The 22,648-nt window shown below is 32.3% G+C and overlaps 5 protein-coding genes across 6 annotated transcripts; 1 reads left to right on the top strand and 4 right to left on the bottom strand.

Annotated features, from left to right (window-relative positions):
• Positions 1 to 168: 168 nt before the first annotated feature.
• On the bottom strand, positions 169 to 1,092 carry LOC115700232 (uncharacterized). Its single transcript, XM_030627799.2, has one exon. It carries the CDS (start codon positions 1,090 to 1,092, stop codon positions 169 to 171), a length of 924 nt encoding a protein of 307 aa, XP_030483659.2.
• A 1,848-nt stretch (positions 1,093 to 2,940) lies between these two features.
• On the top strand, positions 2,941 to 4,229 carry LOC115698778 (transcription factor bHLH162). Its single transcript, XM_030625951.2, has 3 exons — positions 2,941 to 3,296; positions 3,538 to 3,891; positions 4,022 to 4,229. The coding sequence occupies exons 1-3, from the start codon at positions 3,096 to 3,098 to the stop codon at positions 4,172 to 4,174; spliced, it is 708 nt and encodes a 235-aa protein (XP_030481811.2). The 5' UTR covers positions 2,941 to 3,095; the 3' UTR covers positions 4,175 to 4,229.
• A 6,450-nt stretch (positions 4,230 to 10,679) lies between these two features.
• On the bottom strand, positions 10,680 to 14,116 carry LOC115700570 (dihydroorotase, mitochondrial). Of its 2 annotated transcripts, XM_030628149.2 has the most exons (9): positions 13,969 to 14,116; positions 13,637 to 13,754; positions 13,223 to 13,362; positions 12,925 to 13,106; positions 12,624 to 12,760; positions 12,307 to 12,472; positions 12,097 to 12,213; positions 11,655 to 11,815; positions 10,680 to 11,373 (listed from the first exon to the last, which is right to left on the bottom strand). In XM_030628149.2, exons 2-9 carry the CDS (start codon positions 13,664 to 13,666, stop codon positions 11,179 to 11,181), a joined length of 1,128 nt encoding a protein of 375 aa, XP_030484009.1. In that variant the 5' UTR covers positions 13,667 to 13,754; positions 13,969 to 14,116; the 3' UTR covers positions 10,680 to 11,178. The 2 variants fall into 2 exon arrangements, with proteins under 2 accessions (XP_030484009.1, XP_030484010.1); XM_030628150.2 differs by lacking the exons at positions 13,637 to 13,754; positions 13,969 to 14,116 and having other exon boundaries at positions 12,925 to 13,145; positions 13,223 to 13,363.
• A 1,173-nt stretch (positions 14,117 to 15,289) lies between these two features.
• Positions 15,290 to 17,521, bottom strand: LOC115700573 (small ribosomal subunit protein eS28). The gene is made up of 2 exons (XM_030628154.2): positions 17,367 to 17,521; positions 15,290 to 16,146 (listed from the first exon to the last, which is right to left on the bottom strand). Exon 2 carries the CDS (start codon positions 16,140 to 16,142, stop codon positions 15,945 to 15,947), a length of 198 nt encoding a protein of 65 aa, XP_030484014.1. The 5' UTR covers positions 16,143 to 16,146; positions 17,367 to 17,521; the 3' UTR covers positions 15,290 to 15,944.
• Positions 17,522 to 19,343: 1,822 nt separating this feature from the next.
• Positions 19,344 to 20,818, bottom strand: LOC115700572 (small ribosomal subunit protein eS28). The gene is made up of 2 exons (XM_030628153.2): positions 20,662 to 20,818; positions 19,344 to 19,822 (listed from the first exon to the last, which is right to left on the bottom strand). Exon 2 carries the CDS (start codon positions 19,816 to 19,818, stop codon positions 19,621 to 19,623), a length of 198 nt encoding a protein of 65 aa, XP_030484013.1. The 5' UTR covers positions 19,819 to 19,822; positions 20,662 to 20,818; the 3' UTR covers positions 19,344 to 19,620.
• Between the last annotated feature and the right edge of the window lie 1,830 nt (positions 20,819 to 22,648).

Genomic DNA, 22,648 nt, shown 5'->3' with positions numbered 1-22,648 from the left:
TTTGAGGGGTATGATTTGGTAGATATTAAAATCTAAGGAGCATGGTTTCGGTACATAAACCATCACTGAAATAGTAAAATTGAATAAAATTAGAAAAAAATCATTAAATCCAACAATCTCAATAGTTCAGGAAATATTTTTTTTTTTTTTGAAAGAATACTTTTATTACTAAGCAACACTAGGCACATCTGCTATTAATAAAGCAGCAGCACAAGAAGGTAACATCTTAGTCATTGTAATCGACTTTTGAGTCATTAGACTCCACCTAGCTAAACTATTAGCAACTTTATTACAAACTCTAGGATAAAAAATAAAATTCAGCTCCTTGAAATGGTTCTTCCCATTGATGGTATCCTTCATAAGCTGCCCCCAATCAGTAGGAGGAAATGAATTATTGGCAGCAGCTAGAATAAGAGTGATGCAATCAGAACCAACCCAAGCTTTGTTGATAGACCAACGAACAGCAAGCTGAACTCCCAAATGAATTGCAGCAGCTTCAGCCATAGGAACAGTCATACAGCCGTGGATGTACTTAACTTCAGCCACCACCAAATCACCAGCTGAGTTTCTAATAATTGCACTTAGCCCGCACCCCAAATGACCCAATTTAAGAGAAGCATCAGTATTAATTAGATGAAAATCAGAAGGGGGGGGCTGCCATGAAACAGTCGACTTATTGTGAACAAGAAGAGGGAGTTGCTGCTGTTGTCCAAGCTGATAAGCAATAAAATCCACAGCCCATGATAGCCACAGATGGTCCGCGGGGTGTTTTTGTTGAAAAACAAAGTTGTTGCGTCGCTGCCAAATCAACCAAGAGAAACCAATAAACCGAAGAAGCTCTTCCTTTTCCATATGCTTCCACAGCCACCAGAGAAAGTCATCAGCAGCTAACACCGTTGTAGGCATAAGTTGAGAAAATCCTAGTTGTTCCCAAAGGCCTTGAACACTAGGACACCCCCATAGAGCATGATAGATATCTTCATGTTGACTTTTACACCAATCACAAATGGTATTTAACTCAATTCCTCTTTTTTTCAACACTGTTTTTGCAGGAATCCAATTGTTGAAAACTTTCCAAATGAAGTTTTTCATTTTAGGAGTGAGTTTAGAGCCCCACACAAATTTCCACCAAGCTTTTGTAGTGTCATTGTTTGAACAGGCTGCTAACTCCGGATCTTGAAATCTTAATTTGTAACCACTAGCGACCGAGTATTGGCCATTGTTTGTTAAGCTCCAAGTGATCCAATCCGACTTATGAACTGAGGGAATAATACCAAGAACCCAAGGGATGTCATCCTTGTGAAACCAACTACTTATTTCATTAGTTTTCTACTCTCCCTTTGCTGTCAACAGAGAGCTTATTTTGACTTCTTCGGGAATTTGAATCTTCGTGCGGAGGTGAAAAGGAATATTTCTTGGAAGCCAAGGATCTTCATTGATGCGTATAGTCCGACCATCCCCCACACACCATCTATAACCTTTCACAATGAGATCTCTACCCCATAGAATACCACGCCAAACCGAGGATCCAAAATGACCCAATTTGGCTTCGAAAAAATTTTCGTTTGGAAAGTAGAGAGCTTTAAGTACTCGGGCTGGAAGACAATCCGGTTGTTGAAGGATCTTCCATCCTTGTTTGGCTAAGAGGGCTTGGTTAAAGTCTTCTAAATCACGGAACCCCATTCCACCATTCTCTTTTAGCTTGCAAAGTTTCGACCATTTTCCCCAATGAATCTTGTGATTATTAGATGTTGATCCCCACCAAAAACGAGCAATCAAGCTTTCTATATCATGGAGGATTCCTTTTGTAATTCGGAAACAACTCATGACATAGCAAGGGAGAGCTTGGATGACCGCTTTGATGAGAATTTCTTTTCCAGCTTGAGAGAAGAGACCCCTTTTCCAACCTTGAAGTTTGGCTTCAACTTTCTCTCTAACTTTTCCAAAAATCTGCTTCTTATTCTTTCCTATAAACGTGGGCATGCCAAGATACTTTGTATGGTTTGTAACCAAGGAAACCCCCATACTTGTGGCTAAGCTATTAGCCAAAGATTCTCCAATCTTACTACCCACACACATCTCTGTTTTCTCCATATTGATGCATTGACCCGATAAGATTGAATAAGTCTCAAGAATAGATTTTAGAGTAGAGCCTTCATTTATATTTGCATCAAGGAAAATAAGACTATCATCGGCGAATAAGAGATGAGATAATTTTTGGTCCATATCCCCGAATCTTAATCCATGAATTTTACCAGCCCATTCTGCTTCAAAAATTAAACAAGAGAGACCTTCAGAACATAAAAGGAAAAGGAAAGGGGATAGAGGGTCACCTTGGCGTAAGCCTCTTTCGGGAAAGAATTTTCCTTTGATGGACCCATTAATGAGGATTGAGAAGGAGACCGATGTAATGCAATTCAGGAAGTATTTTTAACGACCTTAAAAGTTCAAGAGATAATATTTAATACATGTCAAAATTTAGAGTGCAAAAATCCTAATTAACCATAATATAATATGGCAAAAGATTTTTGTTATTAATAGAAAAATATTACTTTGCTCTATGAAAAAGCTTGAAGGAAAAGGTCTTGAAACTCAAGACCTTTAAAGTTAATAAAATGAGACTAAAAAAAACTGGTGTTAATTAATCATAATGTGAATGCTATAATATTGTTGGCGATGCCTTGGTGGGGAGTGGCGTTTGACCTGGTTCCGGAGAAAACTTCCAAAACAGGAAAAGGACAAAAAATGAAGACCTCTCTAGTCTCTACCACGAAGATTCGAATCAAAAGAAAAAAAAAAAACCACGTGACTTAAATCTTCCATTTAAATTTTCCAACTGGACGACTCGTTGTAATTCTAGTAGTGACTCGGTGCTGCTGACGTATTTGAGATGACATTACTCTCTACAATACAATCAATGTTGCTTTGGCCTTTTACTTTATTATCTTCTAAGCTTTTGTTTTTTGCTTTATTTTTTTTTTTTTTGGTAGCTATAAATATAAATACATTAATATCTCCACATTTAAAAACCAGCAACCTCATCATCTAATTCTAGGTCTAGCTCCACAAAATTTTGATAGGGTTTGAATAATCGCATGGGCATTTTTGTGGTGGAGGACTTGGCAGCAAAGAAAGAACCAGTACTCATGGAGGATCATCGTGATTGTAATCGTCATCATAGTCAATCTTCTTCTGTGACCAAAATTGAAAGGAAAATTGTTGAGAAAAACAGAAGAAATCACATGAAAGTCCTCTTTTCCAAGCTCAACTCTCTCCTCCCACCCCAAAATTCCAGGGTACACATTCTCTCTCTCTCTCTCACTTTATATTTATGTAAAATATGTATGTGTGTATGCACTTTACTATTATAGAAATATTATTGAGAGTATATATTGATGATATAAGCTTTGCAAAATTACTAATTTACTTGGGAAAAAAAGTATAAATTAACAATTGCCTAACTATTAAAAAAATGTGCAAATTATGCTTTAGCTAATAAAAATGTACTAATAAATATTGGGATGTGTGTAATTTCAGGAGGCACTAACATTGCCTGATCAAGTAGACGAAGCCATAAAGTACATAAAAAGCTTAGAGGCAAAGGTGAAGAAAAGTAAGGAGAAGAAGGAGTTAATGAGTAAAAAAAGATCATATAGTTCGAGTTTTGAAAAAGAGAATAATAAGGTGATGGGATTGGGGAGCATAAGATCATCACCAAAGTTAGAAATCCATGAGATGGGTTCCATCATTGAGATAGTTCTCATAACAGGTCAAGATAATCAGTTCATTTTCTACGAGATCATTCGAATACTTCATGAAGAAAGAGCTGATGTTATAAATGCCAAATATTCAGTCTTTGGAGACTCAATTTTCCACCTAGTACATGCAGAGGTAGTATATATATAATTTATGTTTGCTTTATTCTATATATATATATATATATATTAATATATTAACATTTCTCTGTTTGTTTCTCGAGAAAATTATGATTATTAATTGTTAATTTTGTGTGTTATTGCAGATGGCGGAGTCGATATTTACTTTTGGAGGTACGAAGATAAGTGAGAGAGTGAAGAGATTTGTGAGTGGATGTTGTAGTGATGTAGAATCACAGCCAGATCATCAGTACTGGTGGGATGACTTTGAAATCCATCCTGAATTGTTGGAGTTTTAATAAGTGTGTTAAATTGTTAAAAAAAAAATATTAATAAATAAGTGTGTTAAAGTAATCAATCATTAGTTAGAACTATATTTTTATATAAATATATAAAAATATATTGTTTTTTTATAAAATGAATTTGTATATTGATCACAAACTAAAACAAGTGTATACAAATAGTTTACTTACAAAGCTTTATATAAAGCTTCCAACCAATCTTTATCCTTTGAACTAATATTCTTTATATGCATATGGTCCAATCTATTACGAACACAATTCATAATATTCCTAAAAACCTCTTCAACCATAACCAAAGAATGGTCCCATAAAATCAGGGTCGGTTTTAAGGATAGACGGAGTAGGCACGCACTACAAAAAAACTACTACTTTTAGTGACAACTTTTTAATTACAACATAATTTTTTTATGATTAAATGTCACTTTTAGTCACAACAAAAATGTTACCTGTGACTTATTGTCTCGAATTTTTCCCAAAATACGTGACAGCACCTACGTATGACACGTGGATCAAAAGAACACCTCACCAAATAATTAGCTGAGTCATATATAGACTGGCAAGTGTACTTCAGGGAGTGAGCCCCCGAAGAGGCACATAAAGCATGTCCTTCCTCTCCGGAAGCTAAAAATACAAAGCATCTTCGGGAGAAGGAGAACATGTTCGAACAGTCACCTCGCATTTAATGCAACATGGAGAAAACGTCTTGGAACACCCATAAGAGGACATGTCAGACAATGTAAGCCTCGTTTACGGCGATTAAACGATAATCAAAAGGGCTAGTGACGGCTCCATTATGAAGAATCACATCAATCAAGGAAGGATAAAGATTACTCTCACCTATCCCTATGATACCTACGGTATAGGTCATGTATGTCCTATTTTATATCTCTTGGGAGCTGGTGCACATACATGGCTGACACTCAAAGACAAGTAATCCCTTTTTAGCTATCCTTACCAAACTCTATAAATACCCCTGAACAAAATGAGAAGGGGGAGCGATCGAAAAAACAAGCAAGAGAGAACTCACCAAGAACATTCTTTGTATAAGAACTCTCATTAATACAAAAGACTCGTGGATTACGGCTCATTAATGCCTGAACCACGTAAAAACTACCTGCATTAATTATTCCAAAGCTCTCATCATTATCTCATTTAATTAGTTGCCGAAAAATTCGGTCAACATTTTGGTACTTTCATTGAGAGCTGTCGGAAGCGTTGTTGAGAAGACAACAGTCAAAGAATCAGAACAACAATGGTGGAAACTCGAAACAACACACGCCAACCTTGTCCCCCCAGGATCCTCAGAACCCAGGCGGCGAAGAGGCTGCTTCACGGGTGAATGTAGGCTCTAAGGAACGAGACAAAACAGAGGAGAGAACAACACATGCCAATCCCTTTAGGATCTGTAGTTCCTCGAGCTGTGCTTCGAGTTTGAGTACTTCCCCCCCCCCCTCTCCCTTGCCATGGGAGATCAGCTGAGAACAGAGTAGAGAGAAGAAATAATCGAGAAGAAGAAGAAGAAGCGAAAGAACAAGAACAAAGAGCTCACGATTCGTGTGGCTCTGATACCATAATAGAAATGGAACATTATACCTGGAAAATGAATGAATTCTCATTAACTCCATTGACGAGCATTACAGTGCTTATATACACGAGAAAACCAAAGGAAACAACTAGAGCAGAGAAGGTTGTTACAAACTAACTTCTAACAAAATTTGACAGCTCACTAACTAACTCTAACTAACATACACAACACCTTAACAGTCTTTAATATAAAGTGGCTACGGGTGCGCCATCAATCTCTTATATGCTCTTTGCGGATGACAATTATTGTAAAGCTAGTGATAGAACAACTAGTAATGTGATTAATTTGCTTGGTATTTTTGAAGATGCTTCTGGCCAACAAGTGAATTTTGACAAATCCTCAATTTTTTTTCTATGCTAATACTAGCAGTGCTTCTCAGCGTGATATTTGTGATCATATGGGAATTGAAGAAGCTAGTGGAAATTTTCATTATTTAGGGCAGCCTAACACTATGGGATGCAATAAGACATCCATGCTTAGTTTTCTCAAACAAAGGATTCGTAAAGGGATTCAAAATTGGGATGGTCAATTATTGTCTAGAGCGGGTAAAGAAATTCTCATTAAGATTGTTGTGCAATCACTTTCTACATATGCAATGAGTGTTTTTACTGCCTTTAAACCTTTGTAAGGATGTGAAAAGAATGATGAGTAGATTTTGGTGGGGTTCTTAGTTTTGTAAGTGTAAGACATATCACATATCTTAGATGTCGTGGGATTGTATGTCAAAGAATAAGGTAGCAGGTTTAATGGGGTTTAGGCATTTGACGGAATATAATCTTGCTAAGTTAGGCAAGAAGGGTTGGTGAATATTAATTGTTCCTAAGGCATTACCCAAGCTTTGTTTAGAGAAGTATTTTAGAAGCCCAATCTCTAGTGAAAGCTCAATGTTATGTGTTGGTTCAGGTACTTTTATTAATGTTTTGAATTAACCTTGGCTTCCTGATCCTACAAGCCCATTTGTGATCTCTCAACACCGTGATTTAATTGATGTTTATGTGAATCAGTTGATGCTTATGGAAGAACGAGTTTGGGATAAAAATATAATTAAGGATTTTGAGTATCCATTTGAGTGTGAGAGATGTTGCTAATAGATGGAGTTGTTTTCATGAGATATCAGGGAGGTATTCGGTAAAATCTACTTATAAATTATAGATGGATTTGTCTAGTTTGGGACAAATTGATTCGAACTCTCACTTTTGGAGGAAGCTTTGGAATTTAAAAATTCCCTCTATGGTGTGCTTCGGTGTCTTGTTTACCAACAAATGTAATGTTAACTAAGAAAATGGGGGTAGACCCTTTGTGTTTCTTTCAATGTAATTGGTGTTCTCTGTTAGAGTCTCTGGAAGGCAAGAAATGAATTGGTATGGAAAATCACTCTCCTATTGCTAAAAATATTGTTGCATCTACTGTTATTTTCTTAGATCAATTAAATAGTGCTCACTATGAATTTTTTTGTCTACTCATAGACTGAATGGTGATGTAGCCAATGTGGAGCACTGGTTCAAACCAATGTCAATTTCTTATAAGATTACTGTAGATGCTACTATATTTAACAGTTAAGGAAAGTTTGTGTTTTCTTTGGTGGTCAGAGATTCTGCAGGTTCGTTGGCAGAGGCTCGAGTTAACAGTAATATAGGTCATGTTCGTTCTGAAATGGTTGAGGCTTTGGGAGCACTAAGTTGGCTAAAGGATCACGCAGAGATCAATGCACTAGAGGATTGTTATATTCTTCCATTTGTTTTGTTAAACGGTTTACTAACACTATTACTTATTGGTTTGCAGTAGTATCGTGTTCTATTCCTGGTTGTGTTATTAGAGCGGACAATATTTCATCTGTTGTGTTGCCTTTGTTGGCTAAAGATTACTTTTTTTTAATTAAGTTTAATCTTTCTTTCAAAAGAAAAATATTAATACTGATTTTAATTTATATTAATAAAGGAATCTTGGACTATTAGTATAATAAGATAAGGGTTATTCATTTATATTAAGTTGGCCTTTTACATTTAAAAAAATTTAGACTTTTTTGCGTGGGGAGCAAGTGCAAGTGCAACTACACATAATACACAAGTTGGCTACATAAGTATCAAATGATAGATCGCTTAAAATGCATAGAATCATTTGATTAATATCTATAAATTGGTGATTCTCAAGCTGCTCAGCTCAGCCCAGTCCAGAATCACTTTCTATCTCAGGTAGAGTTTTTTCTTGTTATGGTTTGATCTCCTTGATTCTAACAGACATATATATAAATATTTATATATATATATATATATATATATTTATATCATTCTTTAACCTACAATTATACTTTACCATCTGGTTTTATTTCCTTGCTTCTTTATCTTTTTAGTTTGGTTCACAATATTTTGTAATGCATCAACCTCAGGACATAAAAAGCAAGAGCTTGTTGGACAAAATGGGAATTAAATTGTGAGAAACCTCTGTAAGTGAAGAAGACAACATTCATTTTAGTGAGAATAACGAGCATGAAAAATTAAATGTGGGGTCAGAAGAACAAATTGATAATTATGAGCCAAACAAGATTACTAATAGGGCTCTTACTGAAGCAATTCATGCTCCCATCAAATTCCATCAGTTCTACTTTGTCAAAGTTTGGCCTCATCAAATTCCTGAATCAAAATTGGAAATTGAAAAGGCCGAAAAACTAATCCGAAAACTTAATCATCTTGAACTCCAGCTTACAAAAACACTAGAGATACAAATAAGTACTTCAAATCACCAGTAATAATAACCATGTTTGGTCGCACAAGCAAACCAAACATTATGAATGTAAATGCAATGTGATTATGTTGCTAATTTAACATTTTCATAAGTTTGGCAAATTTCCCATATAGCTAGTACAATCACTCTCACTTCTTTTTCATTTTCTTTAATGTACAGTCAAATCAACGAAGGGAACTTACTCTTGCTAATTTCCATCTGAAGTTTGAGGACAGAATATCATTATCATATAATTCAAGTCATGATGATACTAAGTTTCAGAAGAAATGAATTAAAACGTCTACAAGAAGTCCTGCACAGGCTTTGCTTTGGAAATAAGTCATATCAAACAAGAACTATAGACTCAGAAAAGCATCATGTATAAGTTCTCACACACCCTACAACTTTCTTATTTTCATATCTATTTCTTTACTTATTATTTATTTAACTTTACAATTTTGTGTTTGGTGGTCACTATTGAAAACCATTTTAGAAACTGCAATATCAAATAATTCATGGCTGTAAAAGCTTGGCTGAAGAAAAGAGAGAAATGAGAGAAATTAAAGCAAGCCAAAGAAAAGGGAAAGACCATATGTGTAGAACTATATCTTTGGGAGAGGTTGATTGGAGTGTAAGATTATATCATACCTTACATATCCTTAGTACTTGTCTTTTGATATTTATACTCTAACCTTTATTTCAACTTAATCTTAAGCCAGAATCTTTGGGCTATATGAAAGCTCAGATACTTCGAGAAATAATGGCATAATTGATTCTGATCGAGACCATTATCCACATGGCATTAAGCAACTCAAAATGAAAGTGGACAACTTTGTTTACAATGCTGCTCAGAAAGGAAAGAGTTGGAGCTCATTGGGAATAAAGCAAGCTATAGAAGATAAGATCAACGTAGGCCTTCTTCTGATTTTTCACCTCAAAGAGAAATGATATGAAAATAATCTTAATCAGCACTACTCTGTCATAACTTTGATTGTAGATTATATGTTATGACTTGGAAATATTAGAGAAAAAAAGAGAGGAGGTCACAGTTGAACTTCACAGACATGCGAAAAAGTGGCATGCTTTGAAAAAAGTCAGAGATTCTTTGAACAAGGAATCGGAAGATACAAATCAGAGAAAGAAGGAAGCATGTCAAACCATCTTTAACCTCAGAAAACAGTATAATAAAGAGGTATAATGTCCACTTACATATGAAGAAATTTCTTTGGAACAACTTAAAAATGCATTTGTGTCTCACTTATGTCAGTAACAATTAATTAATAAAGTGGCAAACTTTTTATGAATCCAGAATTGTTGCTATTACCAAAACCGTTTCCTTTTGAGCAAAGCTATATGCCTTCTATACTTTTTCACTTAACATTATAGTTTTATACACCAAAAGAATCAAGAAAAACAATGTAATACTCTTTACAATTTTTGGTCATTAGGGTGAAAATTTTATGTCCCATTGGAACAAAAATATAGCTTTCAGAAAAGATTATAAGAAGAGTGTATTGTCATCGCTCAGCAGTAGACAATTGAATTCAGATGGAAGCATGAAATTTTATGGACATAAACAACCACTTGTTTCGGTGACTCCATCAAGCATTAAGAAAGAAACAATATTTACAATAAAGGAACTAAAATGTCTATTGAAAGAAAATGTTAAAGGTATATACATTATAATCGTCTAAATTTGACCCCTAATGTCACAAAACATAATTATAACTTGGTTTTCTTTGACATCTCTGTTGATGTTTTTGCAGTTAGGTACCCTTTCGAAATGGGCAAAGGTGGAAAGTGGTACCACATTGATGAATGCTATATATGTATCTGATTAAAAAGAATTATGAGGTTTTTTTTTATATCGTTTATCAATGAAAATCGTGATTATACAGTATGTGTTGATCTTCATTAGCTCTAAAGTTGAATGTGATAAGAGTAGTGACATACTTTTTTTTTTTTGATAAAATTTCAAATACACTCGTGGTTTTGATCATATCAACATGTTATTAAAAGTAATGCTATAAATTTATTGAATGATTACAATTAACATGGGCGAGTATGTAAAATAAATCATAAAGATTATAGGTAGTGTGGAGTGTGGCTACCAATCAAATTAAGCAATCCATCAACTATTCAGATGGGTCGATATAATGAGCTCTTATTATTCTTTATTTACTTCATACAAAAATAAAATAAAATTATTTGGTAATTGACCATATAATCATGTTATTAATGTAATGATATAAATATTATCAATGATAACAATTAACACACGCTGAGTATATAGCATAATCTGTATACAGCTATGTAATTGCTTATTAGTTATAGTTCTCTATGCTTATTCCCAAGAAATATATAATATTAGTGGACAATGAATTTCAGGGCATAGTTATATCAAGTTGACATTCTTGGGGTGGGGTACTTGCCTATGGATGACAACTTATAAATCATACACATATAAACTCGATCCACAAATCTTAAAGATTACAGATATAGTGTGGTTCGATTGAAAATTTTCTAAGCACAAATAAGCAAAAGATGGTTCAGAACAATCTCTAACCTTGTTCATATATTGATGAACGCTGAGTGATTCAAAGGAGTCTTAGAACTGTTAGGCTTTGAAATTCACTGCAAGAAATGATGATGAAAAGGAAAATCATGGCCTCTAACTCTTAATATGACAGCAGATTCAATTTAAGGATGCTTTCCAATCAAGTGTTTTTCCAGCAAACATTGGGACGATTTCCCCAAATGAGAACGAGTATGAATCTGGAACTTTCCAAGGACTCTTGCTCAATGTTATTTTTGAGGTGTTTCTAGGGAGTCCATAAAAATCTGGCCCATTAAAGCTTGTAAATGCCTCTAGCTTGTCAAGAGCCCCAGCCTGAGATGAGCAATACAGAGATAGATGTAATTTGAACAACTTACTATAATCTAAATACTTGAAACTGGATCATCATGTAGCAAAAAGATAATTCTGCTGCAGTGGAATGACTTTATTATACAAACAAGTTGGGGATATCCATCACAACAACCACAAGGAAAATTATAGCCTAAGAATTATGTAGGAGGCTGATTTGGAAGTTGAACCCGCAATCATAATTCTACCCTGGCTTAAAAAGTCCTATGGAAAAGGTTAACGAGTTGACAAAGTGAAAGTATTACCTCTTCGAAGACTTTGGCATATGCTGATAGTGCTACAGGAGAGTTGTATATACCAGCACACCCACAAGCGCATTCTTTGTTTCGTCTATCATGAGGGGCACTATCAGTACCTAGGAAAAATCTTTTACTCCCACTGGTGACAGCGGAAACAATTGTCTGTCCTAAATGAGAAACAATAATGAATCAAGCAAGTGAAAGAAACAGACTAAATACAAAAGTTTAAAACAAATTCATCCTGTTTTGATAGCTTAAAACTACTTGGGAGTTTAACCAGATAATATAAATACTTGAGAATTATTCCCAGTAAAAAGAAAATATTAATAAAATATCTTCCAGAGTAACTAGATACTTCACAGCATATTATTTATTACCTACGAAGGAGTTAAGAAGGACAATGTGTCTATTCCTATCTACAATGAATGAAAAGTTGAATAGAACTCACTGTGGATTTCTCTTTTGAGGACTGGAAGACAATAATTATGAGGCTGTAATCCACCTTGGAATATAGAATTTCTATTGAGCAATAGATGCTGCGGTGTGACAGTTGCTGCCACAAATCCTGACGAACAAAAACTAAACAAAGTTTAGAACAAAGTTTAGATTTAAAACAAAATATTAGAAACCTGAAGTACTACTTGGTGATTAAACAAACCTTCTTTGCACGACTCCACAAACTTAACAGCATCTGCAGTGGTTATATGCTCCATCACAACTTTCAGCAGTGGAAGCCTCTGGATTAAGGGTCGCAAAATAGTGTTAATGAAAACCTTTTCACGATCAAATACATCAACTTCAGGATCCGTAACCTCCCCATGAACCTGAAATGAAATAGAGCATGCACTGTGAGTTTGAAGAAAAGACAAATTGTACCAAATGCAGCGAAAACTTAAACAAAACATAAACGAAAAACATCAGATGACACGATTCAGAGGATGATCCATTATACGCTCACTTAAACAGTAATATTACCAGCAAAGGCATATTCTGCTCCACCATTTGCTCAAGTACAGGTAGACATTTCCCAAAAAGATCTGTAACCCCATCTTGAGAATTTGTTGTTGCCCCTGCAGGGTACAACTTCACACCAAATACAGCTCCACTTTTCCCTGCCAGTGTAATCATCATTGTCATATGTGATATAAATTTCAACAAGAAGAGCGGGTAAAGATTCAGTATGCTGGAAACAATTTGAAATGCAAAATTTAACTCTACTTGAAATGTAAATCTTGAGAAAAATGTATATGAATTGCTATATATATGTTAGACTTACTTGCAAGCTTGATCTCATTCGGACTAGTTGTATCTGTCAAATAAAGTGTCATGAGAGGAGTGAAGTCACTACCAGCAGGCAGTGCACTTAAGATGGACTCTCGATAAGCCACAGCTGCAGCTGTTGTAGTGACAGGAGGCTTCACATTTGGCATCACTATTGCCCTTCCAAAGTGGTTTGCACTGTGGGTATAATTGACGTAAGACTTTTTCTATTTATCACTGTAAGTCAACCCAATAGAGAGCATAAATAAATGGTTAACGATGCAACCAAACCATGAGTTTTTTTATCAAGTCACCTGTGAGGAATAACAGCTTTGAGGAGGTCTCCATCACGAAGGTGAAGATGCCAATCATCAGGACGCGTTATAGTGAGCTCCATCCTTATTCCCTTGCACTTCACCTGGTTAGATCTTTCAAGCTTTCCAGGCAGAAAGGCCTGTGTTAGAACAGTTAGTGCATGATGAAACCCCCAGTGAAACAAGAAGTAATATCATATGAAACCATAACAGTTCGTTAATCTTTAGTATGAAATATTTTTCGAAAAGGGTCAAGTTCATTAAAGCATCTAAGATATATCCCAAGCTAAACTTGAGATTTTGCTCCAAGCATCCAGAACCATTATTCAGCAAAGTTTACTAAGATATAATTAAAGCAGTTTACAAGGAATAACAGGACAAATATAGGGAAGAAAGAAAATGCAACCAACCCACCTTGCAGGGGAGAACCAAAGTTTTTATCATTCCAAAATGTCAGATGGCAATGAACAGCCTCTTGGTCGCAGACAATTACTCAAACACTTAATGTGCGTGCCTATATGACAGCATCTATCTACAAAATTAAAAATTAGGGGTCAAGGTCATCAAAATCATTTAGCCAAAGCCGAACAAAATTCTGGTAAAAAAGAAATCTTCAGCTTATGCCAACATATAATACAGGTATAAGTGTTCTGTGTGTGCGTGTGTTTTGCCTTATCAATACTAAGAACAGAAAGGGAAAACCGGTTCTTTGTAAAATGAAGAAATAAAGCGCGAGAGTTTGTTACATTAATGAGGAGTTCCGGCGATATTGGCAATCTCCGACGAGAATGGTGTGCAATGGCAATTCAGCTCGCTTTCCCGACCCACTGCTGCTAGGGTTTTTTATGGGATAAATAAATAATGTTAAAGGATTATAGGTTTCTTTATTTTTTTTACATTTATATAGGCTCTTTTTATATCATACTATTGTAAAATAAAAGATGAAAATCTCATATTTGTAAACAATAATAAATTTTGTCGGAAAAGATTGATGCCAAAAAAGTTATCAGCACTAGAAAAGTCACCAAAAAAGTCATCGGCACTGAAAAAGTTACTGTCGTCGAAAAAAGTCACTGAAAAAGTAACCAGAATTAGATGTCTTAAATATAAATAAAAATAGAACCTGTTATATATAACATAATCAATGGGTATTTTTTAGGTAGATATGGTATGAGTGTAAATATTTGGTGAGTTGGAGCATGTTAAATGGAGGTTTTTGTTTGAACTATTTTATTTAACTGGTTTTTGTGTGAGAGTTTTTATTTTAGTTGCTTTACGGAACTAATTTTTTATCTTAAATTTTTAACTAATTGATAAATATAATCGGTTTCTTTATATTATATTTGAGTTATTATATTATTATATATATTTATTTATTTTGTTATGGTTCCAAGTACTCTCCAACTATAATCACTATCTTAAGATGTTATAAATTAGGACTTAACTCACTTAATAATTCAACTAAAAAGTAAAACACATTTAATAGAACTATAAATTATAAAATAGATGTGTTTCTACAATGAAACAAATATATCTCCATCTATTTTGACATCCATATGAAAGTTTTAGTTTAGTTTAAGTTTTTATTTTGTCGTATATGTTATAATTATTTAATACATCTTACAAAATTTTAAAATAATTTACAATATAAATAATTAAACCGTATATTTTCCACACGTATAAAATAAAAGAATCACATGTAGGGGTGTTCATTGGATCACATCCAATGTTTTTAGGCCTATCCAGATCCGATCCAATCATATATTGGATGTTAGATTTTACCATCCGATCCGATCCAATTAATTTCATCATCCAATCGATCCAACATCCATTGGATGTTGGATTGGATCGGTTCTATCCATTGGATGTATTTCATATATATTTATTTATTTAATTTGGGTTTATCCAATATTTTAAACCTAATATTTTTTGGATCGGATTGGATCCATCCAATATTTTAGATCCAGTATGTATTGGATCAGACTGGATCCATCCAATCCAAGAAAAAAAGAGTAAAACTTTAATGTTAATTTTCATATATACATATAAATTTGACGTATAACAATATAAAATCTAATTACTCATCCAAACTAAATGAAAATACTAATTAGTTCGATTGGATGTTGGATGTATTGGATTTTTAGACACCCCATCCACCATCCGATCCGATCCAATTGGATATTTAAAAATAACATCCAATCCGATCCGATCACAATTGGATATCCAATGTTTGTCGGTCGGTTGTAATTGGATCGGTCGGTTCTCATTGGATTGGATCGATTTATGCACACCCCTAATCACATGTGCAACAAATTATTTGAATTCTATTTTCAACATTTTAACTTTTTAAAATTTGACCGAATGTGCTAAATAACTACAACACACCCGACCATAAAAAATTGACTATAATTTTTTTTTCAAATGTTGAACTAGATAGGGGTGTATCGATACAATTTTTTTAGGAGAGTGCATTGTAGAATTCCTAAAATGTTTTCTCCACATTTTGACAATTCAAAACATTTCAGAACTCACAATTCGATTTTACCTTAATAAATCAAAACTCTGAGATGCTAATAACAGTATTACCAAAACATAAACTAAACTCACATGGACTGATTATGGTCTCCCCCTCCCATTCACTAAAACAAAATTAAATTTGTATCAAACCAAAACAAGACTGCAAAAGGAAAGAACAAGAAAGCAACATGAGGACAGATTCCCATCAACGCAACCTCCTAGCTTCCCTCTCGGACTCGAGCAAGGTGAGAATGTCACCTTCCCTGACTGGTCCCTTGACGTTCCTCATGATGAACCGGTTCTGGTCATCGAGAAACTTGACTCTCACTTGAGTCACCTGTCCTCTTGAACCAGTTCGGCCCATAATTTTCACCACCACAGCATGCTTCACCTGAGAATCCATCTTCCTACAAAGAAAATTGGAAGACAAGAATTACAAAACAGAACCTTTCATTTGATTCCAATTATCAGAAAAGACTATCAATAAATAATTTAAATCCACTGTTACCAAGAAAGATAAGACATCAGCACATGAAACTAAATAAGACAGTTCCCATGAAAAAGAAAGAAAGAAAAAAAAAAACACTCCTTTACATAAGTCATGGAATCAAAAAAATACCATGTTAAATCAAAAAAAAAAAAATCGTTTACAATAATAGAGTAAATCGGAGGTGGAATATTATCCAACCAAAAGCAAGCTTCTTCCAACCCTAAAGCATATCTAGCTAACCCATCGACAGCCATGTTAGCAATACGCTTAACATGAGAAATAGATACATAAGGGAGAGAGGAAAAAAGACAAGATATGTCTACGGATTCACTATCACTTATAGGGCTTTTGGAAAATATTCAATTTATGGAAGAAAAAAAAAATTCACACAAACAAGATTCCTAAGATGCCATCAAAAAATATAGCCACTAAAATCAAATGTTAAAAAAACGTAAATGAAAACACACAAAAACTGTTAGACACATGATAGGGTAAATATCATTTAGTTCTTAGAAAGATGATCAACAAGAAAGAACCCCAAGTGAAACTACCAATTCTCCTCTCCTGCTGAGATGGTTGCTGGAAAATATAGCCTAAATGCAGAAATATGGTTGAACGGGATAAATTCGTAAAACCAATTTTTCAAACTTTATATACACATATATATATTATATACATATTTTGAGATACACATAACTAGTCACTACTAACTTAACTATATTCCATCAGCAAAAAAACCAAGACAGAGCAGGAATTAAGATCTCCATCGACAAACACACACAACCCACCATGAAGAACATAATTTTGATTCACATTTCAAACTAAAATACAGCTTTTCACAACTATGAGTTGAAAAATCACTACATGCTAACAATATTCCTTCACTTTATCCGTCAGCGAAACAGATTAACACCGAAATCAATGTACTTAGAGAAAGATAATTAAATTATCAGCCTAAAGAGACAAACTGAAAAAAACATGAAGCTACAGAGAAAAGAATGATATACAAATTTTGATTTTGTCAGTATCAATCATCAATTCTTCATCATAACATTATAATAGAATTATTATTCATAACAAAAACATCAAAATAGATTTAGATACAGATTATATAGATAATCAAAATACAGAACTCACCTTCAGCTCGGCTTTGAGAAAGGGCGGCGGCTGAGAGGACCGGCAACGTTAAAGCTTAAATGAAAGGAAATAGGTTTTGAATTAGGGTTTTTCTACTTTTATCTTACTAATAGCATGCTTCACGTGCAAGGCACGTGCCGATTTCACATATTTTATTTATATTTTTAAAAGGGAACAAATGGTCAATTAATTTGTGAAATAAAAATCAAGAAGAAAATAATTAAACGATAATAAAAGATCTATTTTTTTTAGAAAAACTTTATCTACACCCTCAAAAATTTTTAAAGACAATCTATTTTAATATTTTTTATTTTATATGAAATTTATATCTTTAATTTTATTATTTTTTTTTAATTATTTTCTTTCAATTTATATTATTAAAAAATACACCTATCAAATAAAAATAAATTATATTTTAAATATTATGACCAAAAAAATAAATAAAAATTATATGAATTTTTCTTAAAAAACAATAAGAAAATGTATACATGACTTAGAAAAAATTCTGAAAATGAAATCAAAATAAGTATTGAAATTAACATAAAATAATGTGAGGAAAAAAATTTAAAAAAAATATTAAGAGTAATTTTTAAAAATTATTTAAGTTTATATTTTTTTTAATAATGTGGTGTATTTATTATTTTATAGGGTGCAAATAGAAATCTTTTTTTTTATTATAATGACTAATTTATTATTAGAGGACTAACTATATTATTAATTTTATTTTTAACATATTTAATTGAATAAAATATTTTATAATTATATTTTTTTTTTTTGGGAAAATAGGATTCGAAGTTCGGACCTCTTCTTTGTAAAAAAAAAAAAGTGAACTACTAGGCCATATCTATAACCACAAAATATTTTATAATTATTATTAATATTCAACTAAGTTCAATAGATATGTTTTATTTGATTTTATTATAAATGACACATTTATTGTCCAATTATTCTAATAATATATTAGGAAAGTTGGACAAATTTTATTTTTTAAAAAACAAAAATGTGTTTTATAATTACTTGTATTTTTTAATTTTAAAAACAAAAAATAAAAATATATATTATAACTTTCATTTTTATTTTTTAATTTTATTTAAATCAAATCCAAATTTAAGTTTAAGGTCAGGGTCATGAGTCCAAGGAAAGTAAACGGGGCGGGACGAGACGAGTGCAGGGATTGCTCCCCCACCCTCATACTCGCTTCCTAAATTCACCCCATACCTGTCCCAATATCCATTTAAATTATGGTGAGGAAAGGATTTCCATTGGGTACACATATATATTTTTGAAAAAAAAAATAATGTCTCAAAGAGAATTTAAAAAAAAAAAAACAATCATAAAAATTCATTAAAACAATAAACATGAATGGAATAGTGTGTATAGTAAATAGAGTTAGCAAATACAAAATTAGTAATCGAAAATAAATGGTTGTCATTTTTTTAAAGCATTTAAGTGTGATTATTAATATGCATCACCACAGGCATTTTCATGAAAACTAAAATATGTAATTATGATGTTAAAGCTTAAATATATACATGTATCATATCGAGGTGAGTTCAGAGCAAATATCTATTCCCCTCTCCCACCCTGTTTTCGACTCGAGTATGAACATTTAAATTCATACCTGCCCCGCCCCAAAAGTCAACCCCCGCCCCCGCCCATTAGGGGCGAGTAACCAAACCCGTGAGTATACTTACCATCTCGTCTAGGTCCCAAAGTTCAAGTTGAGATCAAAATCCAAAGTATTAATTAAGAAAAAAAAAATCTATTTAAGAAAATTTTAAAAGTAATTTTTTTTTATTTTCAAAACTTTTACAAATTTTATTCTAAATTAAAAAAGTAAAAACAATTTTATAAACCATATATTTGAAAAATATTTTTACCATGGTTCTTAAGTCTTTAGCTAGCGTACTTCCAAATTTAATCAACCAAAATAACAAAAAAGAATAGAAAAGCAAAGATGGGAATTACACTTGTAAAGAAAGCAAAGCCTATCTATTTGATTTTTTAAAAAAAGAAAAATGCTTTCTCCACATTTTGACAATTCAAAACATTTCAGAGCTCACAAATCGATTTCACCTTAATAAATCAAAACTCTGAGATGCTAATAACAGTAGTACCAAAACATAGAACTAAACTCACATGGACTGATTATGGTCTCCCCCTCCCATTCACTAAAATAAAATTAAATTTGTATCAAACCAAAACAAGACTGCAAAAAGAAAGAGCAAGAAATCAACATGAGGACAGATTCCCATCAACGCAACCTCCTAGCTTCCCTCTCGGACTCGAGCAAGGTGAGAATGTCACCTTCCCTGACTGGTCCCTTGACGTTCCTCATGATGAACCGGTTCTGGTCATCGAGAAACTTGACTCTCACTTGAGTCACCTGTCCTCTTGAACCAGTTCGGCCCATAATTTTCACCACCACAGCGTGCTTTACCTGAGAATCCATCTTCCTACAAAGAAAATTGGAAGACAAGAATTACAAAACAGAACCTTTCATTTGATTCCAATTATCAGAAAAGACTATCAATCAATAATTTAAATCCGCTGTTTCTAAGAAAGATAAGACATTAAGCACATGAAACTAAATAAGACAGTTCCCATGAAAAAGAAAGAAAGAAAAAAAACAAACAAACTCCTTTACACAAGTCATGGATGCACTATCACTTAACAACAAGAAAGATCCCAAAGTGAAACTACCAATGAGAGCTTTCAATGAGAATCTCAGCTCTCATCTCCTGCAGAGATGGTCGCTGGAAAATATAGCCTAAATGCAGAAATATGGTTGAACGGGATAAATTCGTAACACCAATTTTTCAAACTTTATATACATATTTTGAGATACACATAACTAGTCACTACTAACTTAACTATATTCCATCAGCAAAAAAACCAAGACAGAGCAGGAATTAAGATCTCCATCGACAAACACACACAACCCACCATGAAGAACATAATTTTGATTCACATTTCAAACTAAAATACAGCTTTTCACAACTATGAGTTGAAAAATCACTACATGCTAACAATATTCCTTCACTTTATCCGTCAGCGAAACAGATTAACACCGAAATCAATGTACTTAGAGAAAGATAATTAAATTATCAGCCTAAAGAGACAAACTGAGAAAAACATGAAGCTACAGAGAAAAGAATGATATACAAATTTTGATTTTGTCAGTATCAATCATCAATTCTTCATCATAACACTATAATAGAATTATTATTCAAAACAAAAACATCAAAATAGATTTAGATACAGATTATATAGATAATCAAAATACAGAACTCACCTGCAGCTCGGCTTTGAGAAAGGGCGGCGGCTGAGAGAACCGGCAACGTTAAAGCTTGAATGAAAGGAAATTGTTAGGGTTTCTACGTTTCGTTTTACTTTTATATTACTAGTAGAATGTTTCACGTGCAAGGCACGTGTTGATTTCACATAATTATCTTTTATTTATATTTTTAAAAGGTAACAAATGGTCAATTAATTTATTAGTGGAGAACTAACAATTTAATTTTATTTTTAACATATTTAATTGACCAAAACATTTTATAATGAGAGATGTAAGTAAATGGTCCTATTTCTAAATTAATGTCCATTTTTTAAAATAATAAAGCAAATATCTTTTTTTACTTTTTAATACCTAAAATACCCTTCATTATATAAAATGTATTATATGTTTTATTCCTTTAATAGAAATTATGAAAAATAATAAATCAAAACCTCTTTATTGAATTTTTGTCAACTATTTTTTCATTATATAAAAAGTATTATATATTTTATTCTTTTAGATTTTGCTGCTGTTGTTATTGTCTAATATGTTATTTAACCATATAATTAATTTTTTATTAATATATCGTATGATATACAAACAATATACCTTAAACCAATATACATATATCACAAACTTAAACTAATATACTATTAAATGAATTGTTTTCTACAATATACAGTAGCATACAAAAACTATATACAACAATCATAAGTAGATATACCATAGTCAAAAATTAATATACCACCAGCATAGTGAAAAAAAATTATACAAAAAACTTAATTTAATATTCCACAAGTTTTTTTTTTCTTATTCTTTTCTTCATGAAATACCAATGAACATAAAATCAATATACCTCAGTCAAATATAACTATACCTCATACTTAAATTAATATTTAATAGTTTTTTTTTTCTTTATATCCTTCACAATATACATATCACATACAAACGATATACCTTAGACCAGTATAAATATACCATAAACTTAAACTAATATACTATTAAATGATATTTTTTCACAATATATAATAGCATATAAATTCTATATTCTTCAATCATAAGCATAAATACTATAGTGAAAAATTAATATACCACTAATATAGTGGAAAATATATATATACTAAAAACTCAATTTAATATTCCGCATGTTTTTTTTTCTTTCCTTCATGATATACTAATGAACATAAAGACAATATTTCCTAGTGAAATATAACTATACCTCAAACTTAAACTAATATTCCATATTTTTTAATTTCCGTCTTTGGTTCATTATATACCATAGCACATTAAAATAATATACTACAATTTTTAAAGGGCATTTTACAATTTTGTATACATTATTTTAATTAATTACAAAATATGTGCAAAAAAACTTATTATCATTTTCTCATACATTTTTATATATAATTAAAAACTTTTTTTCAATTTCTTTTATAATATATATATATATGGTAATAATTATTGATTATTATATATATGGTAATATTGGCTATGTTTATTTTTATGTTTACAATTATAATAAAACTAGGTGATTGTTACGTGTCAAGCCACGTAGTGTTAGTTTTATTTAATATTTTAGTTTTTTATTTTAATTAATAATTAAAATAATATAATTATTTGAACGATTTGTTTTATAAAAATAAAATATGTGTCAGTATATTTAGTAAGTAAAATATAGTTGTGTTATAATAATGTATGTTATTAATAGTAAAATGTACATTAATCTTCTAATTGAAAAAAGTTCTATTATCTCATTTCATATCTAATAATAGCTACACAACTATATATTTATAGACTTTTACATTCTTTGCAAATTACTAATAAGCACCAATAATATTTTTATATTCTAATATTTTTCAACCTTCTCCTCTTGGTGGTAAAATTAAAAATAAAACTAAAAATAAGCACAAACATATAAGGTAAATACTAATTACAGCCCATTTCATCTTTTTTTTTTTATTATTTTTTTAAGCCCAAGCCCAAAAATCCCTAAGCCAACACAATC

This window comes from Cannabis sativa, chromosome 8 (genome assembly GCF_029168945.1).
Source record: "Cannabis sativa cultivar Pink pepper isolate KNU-18-1 chromosome 8, ASM2916894v1, whole genome shotgun sequence".
In the NCBI taxonomy this organism is placed as follows: Eukaryota; Viridiplantae; Streptophyta; class Magnoliopsida; order Rosales; family Cannabaceae; genus Cannabis; species Cannabis sativa.
The sequence above is the reverse complement of the archived record's forward strand: the minus strand, read 5'-3'. Positions and strand labels throughout refer to the sequence as shown.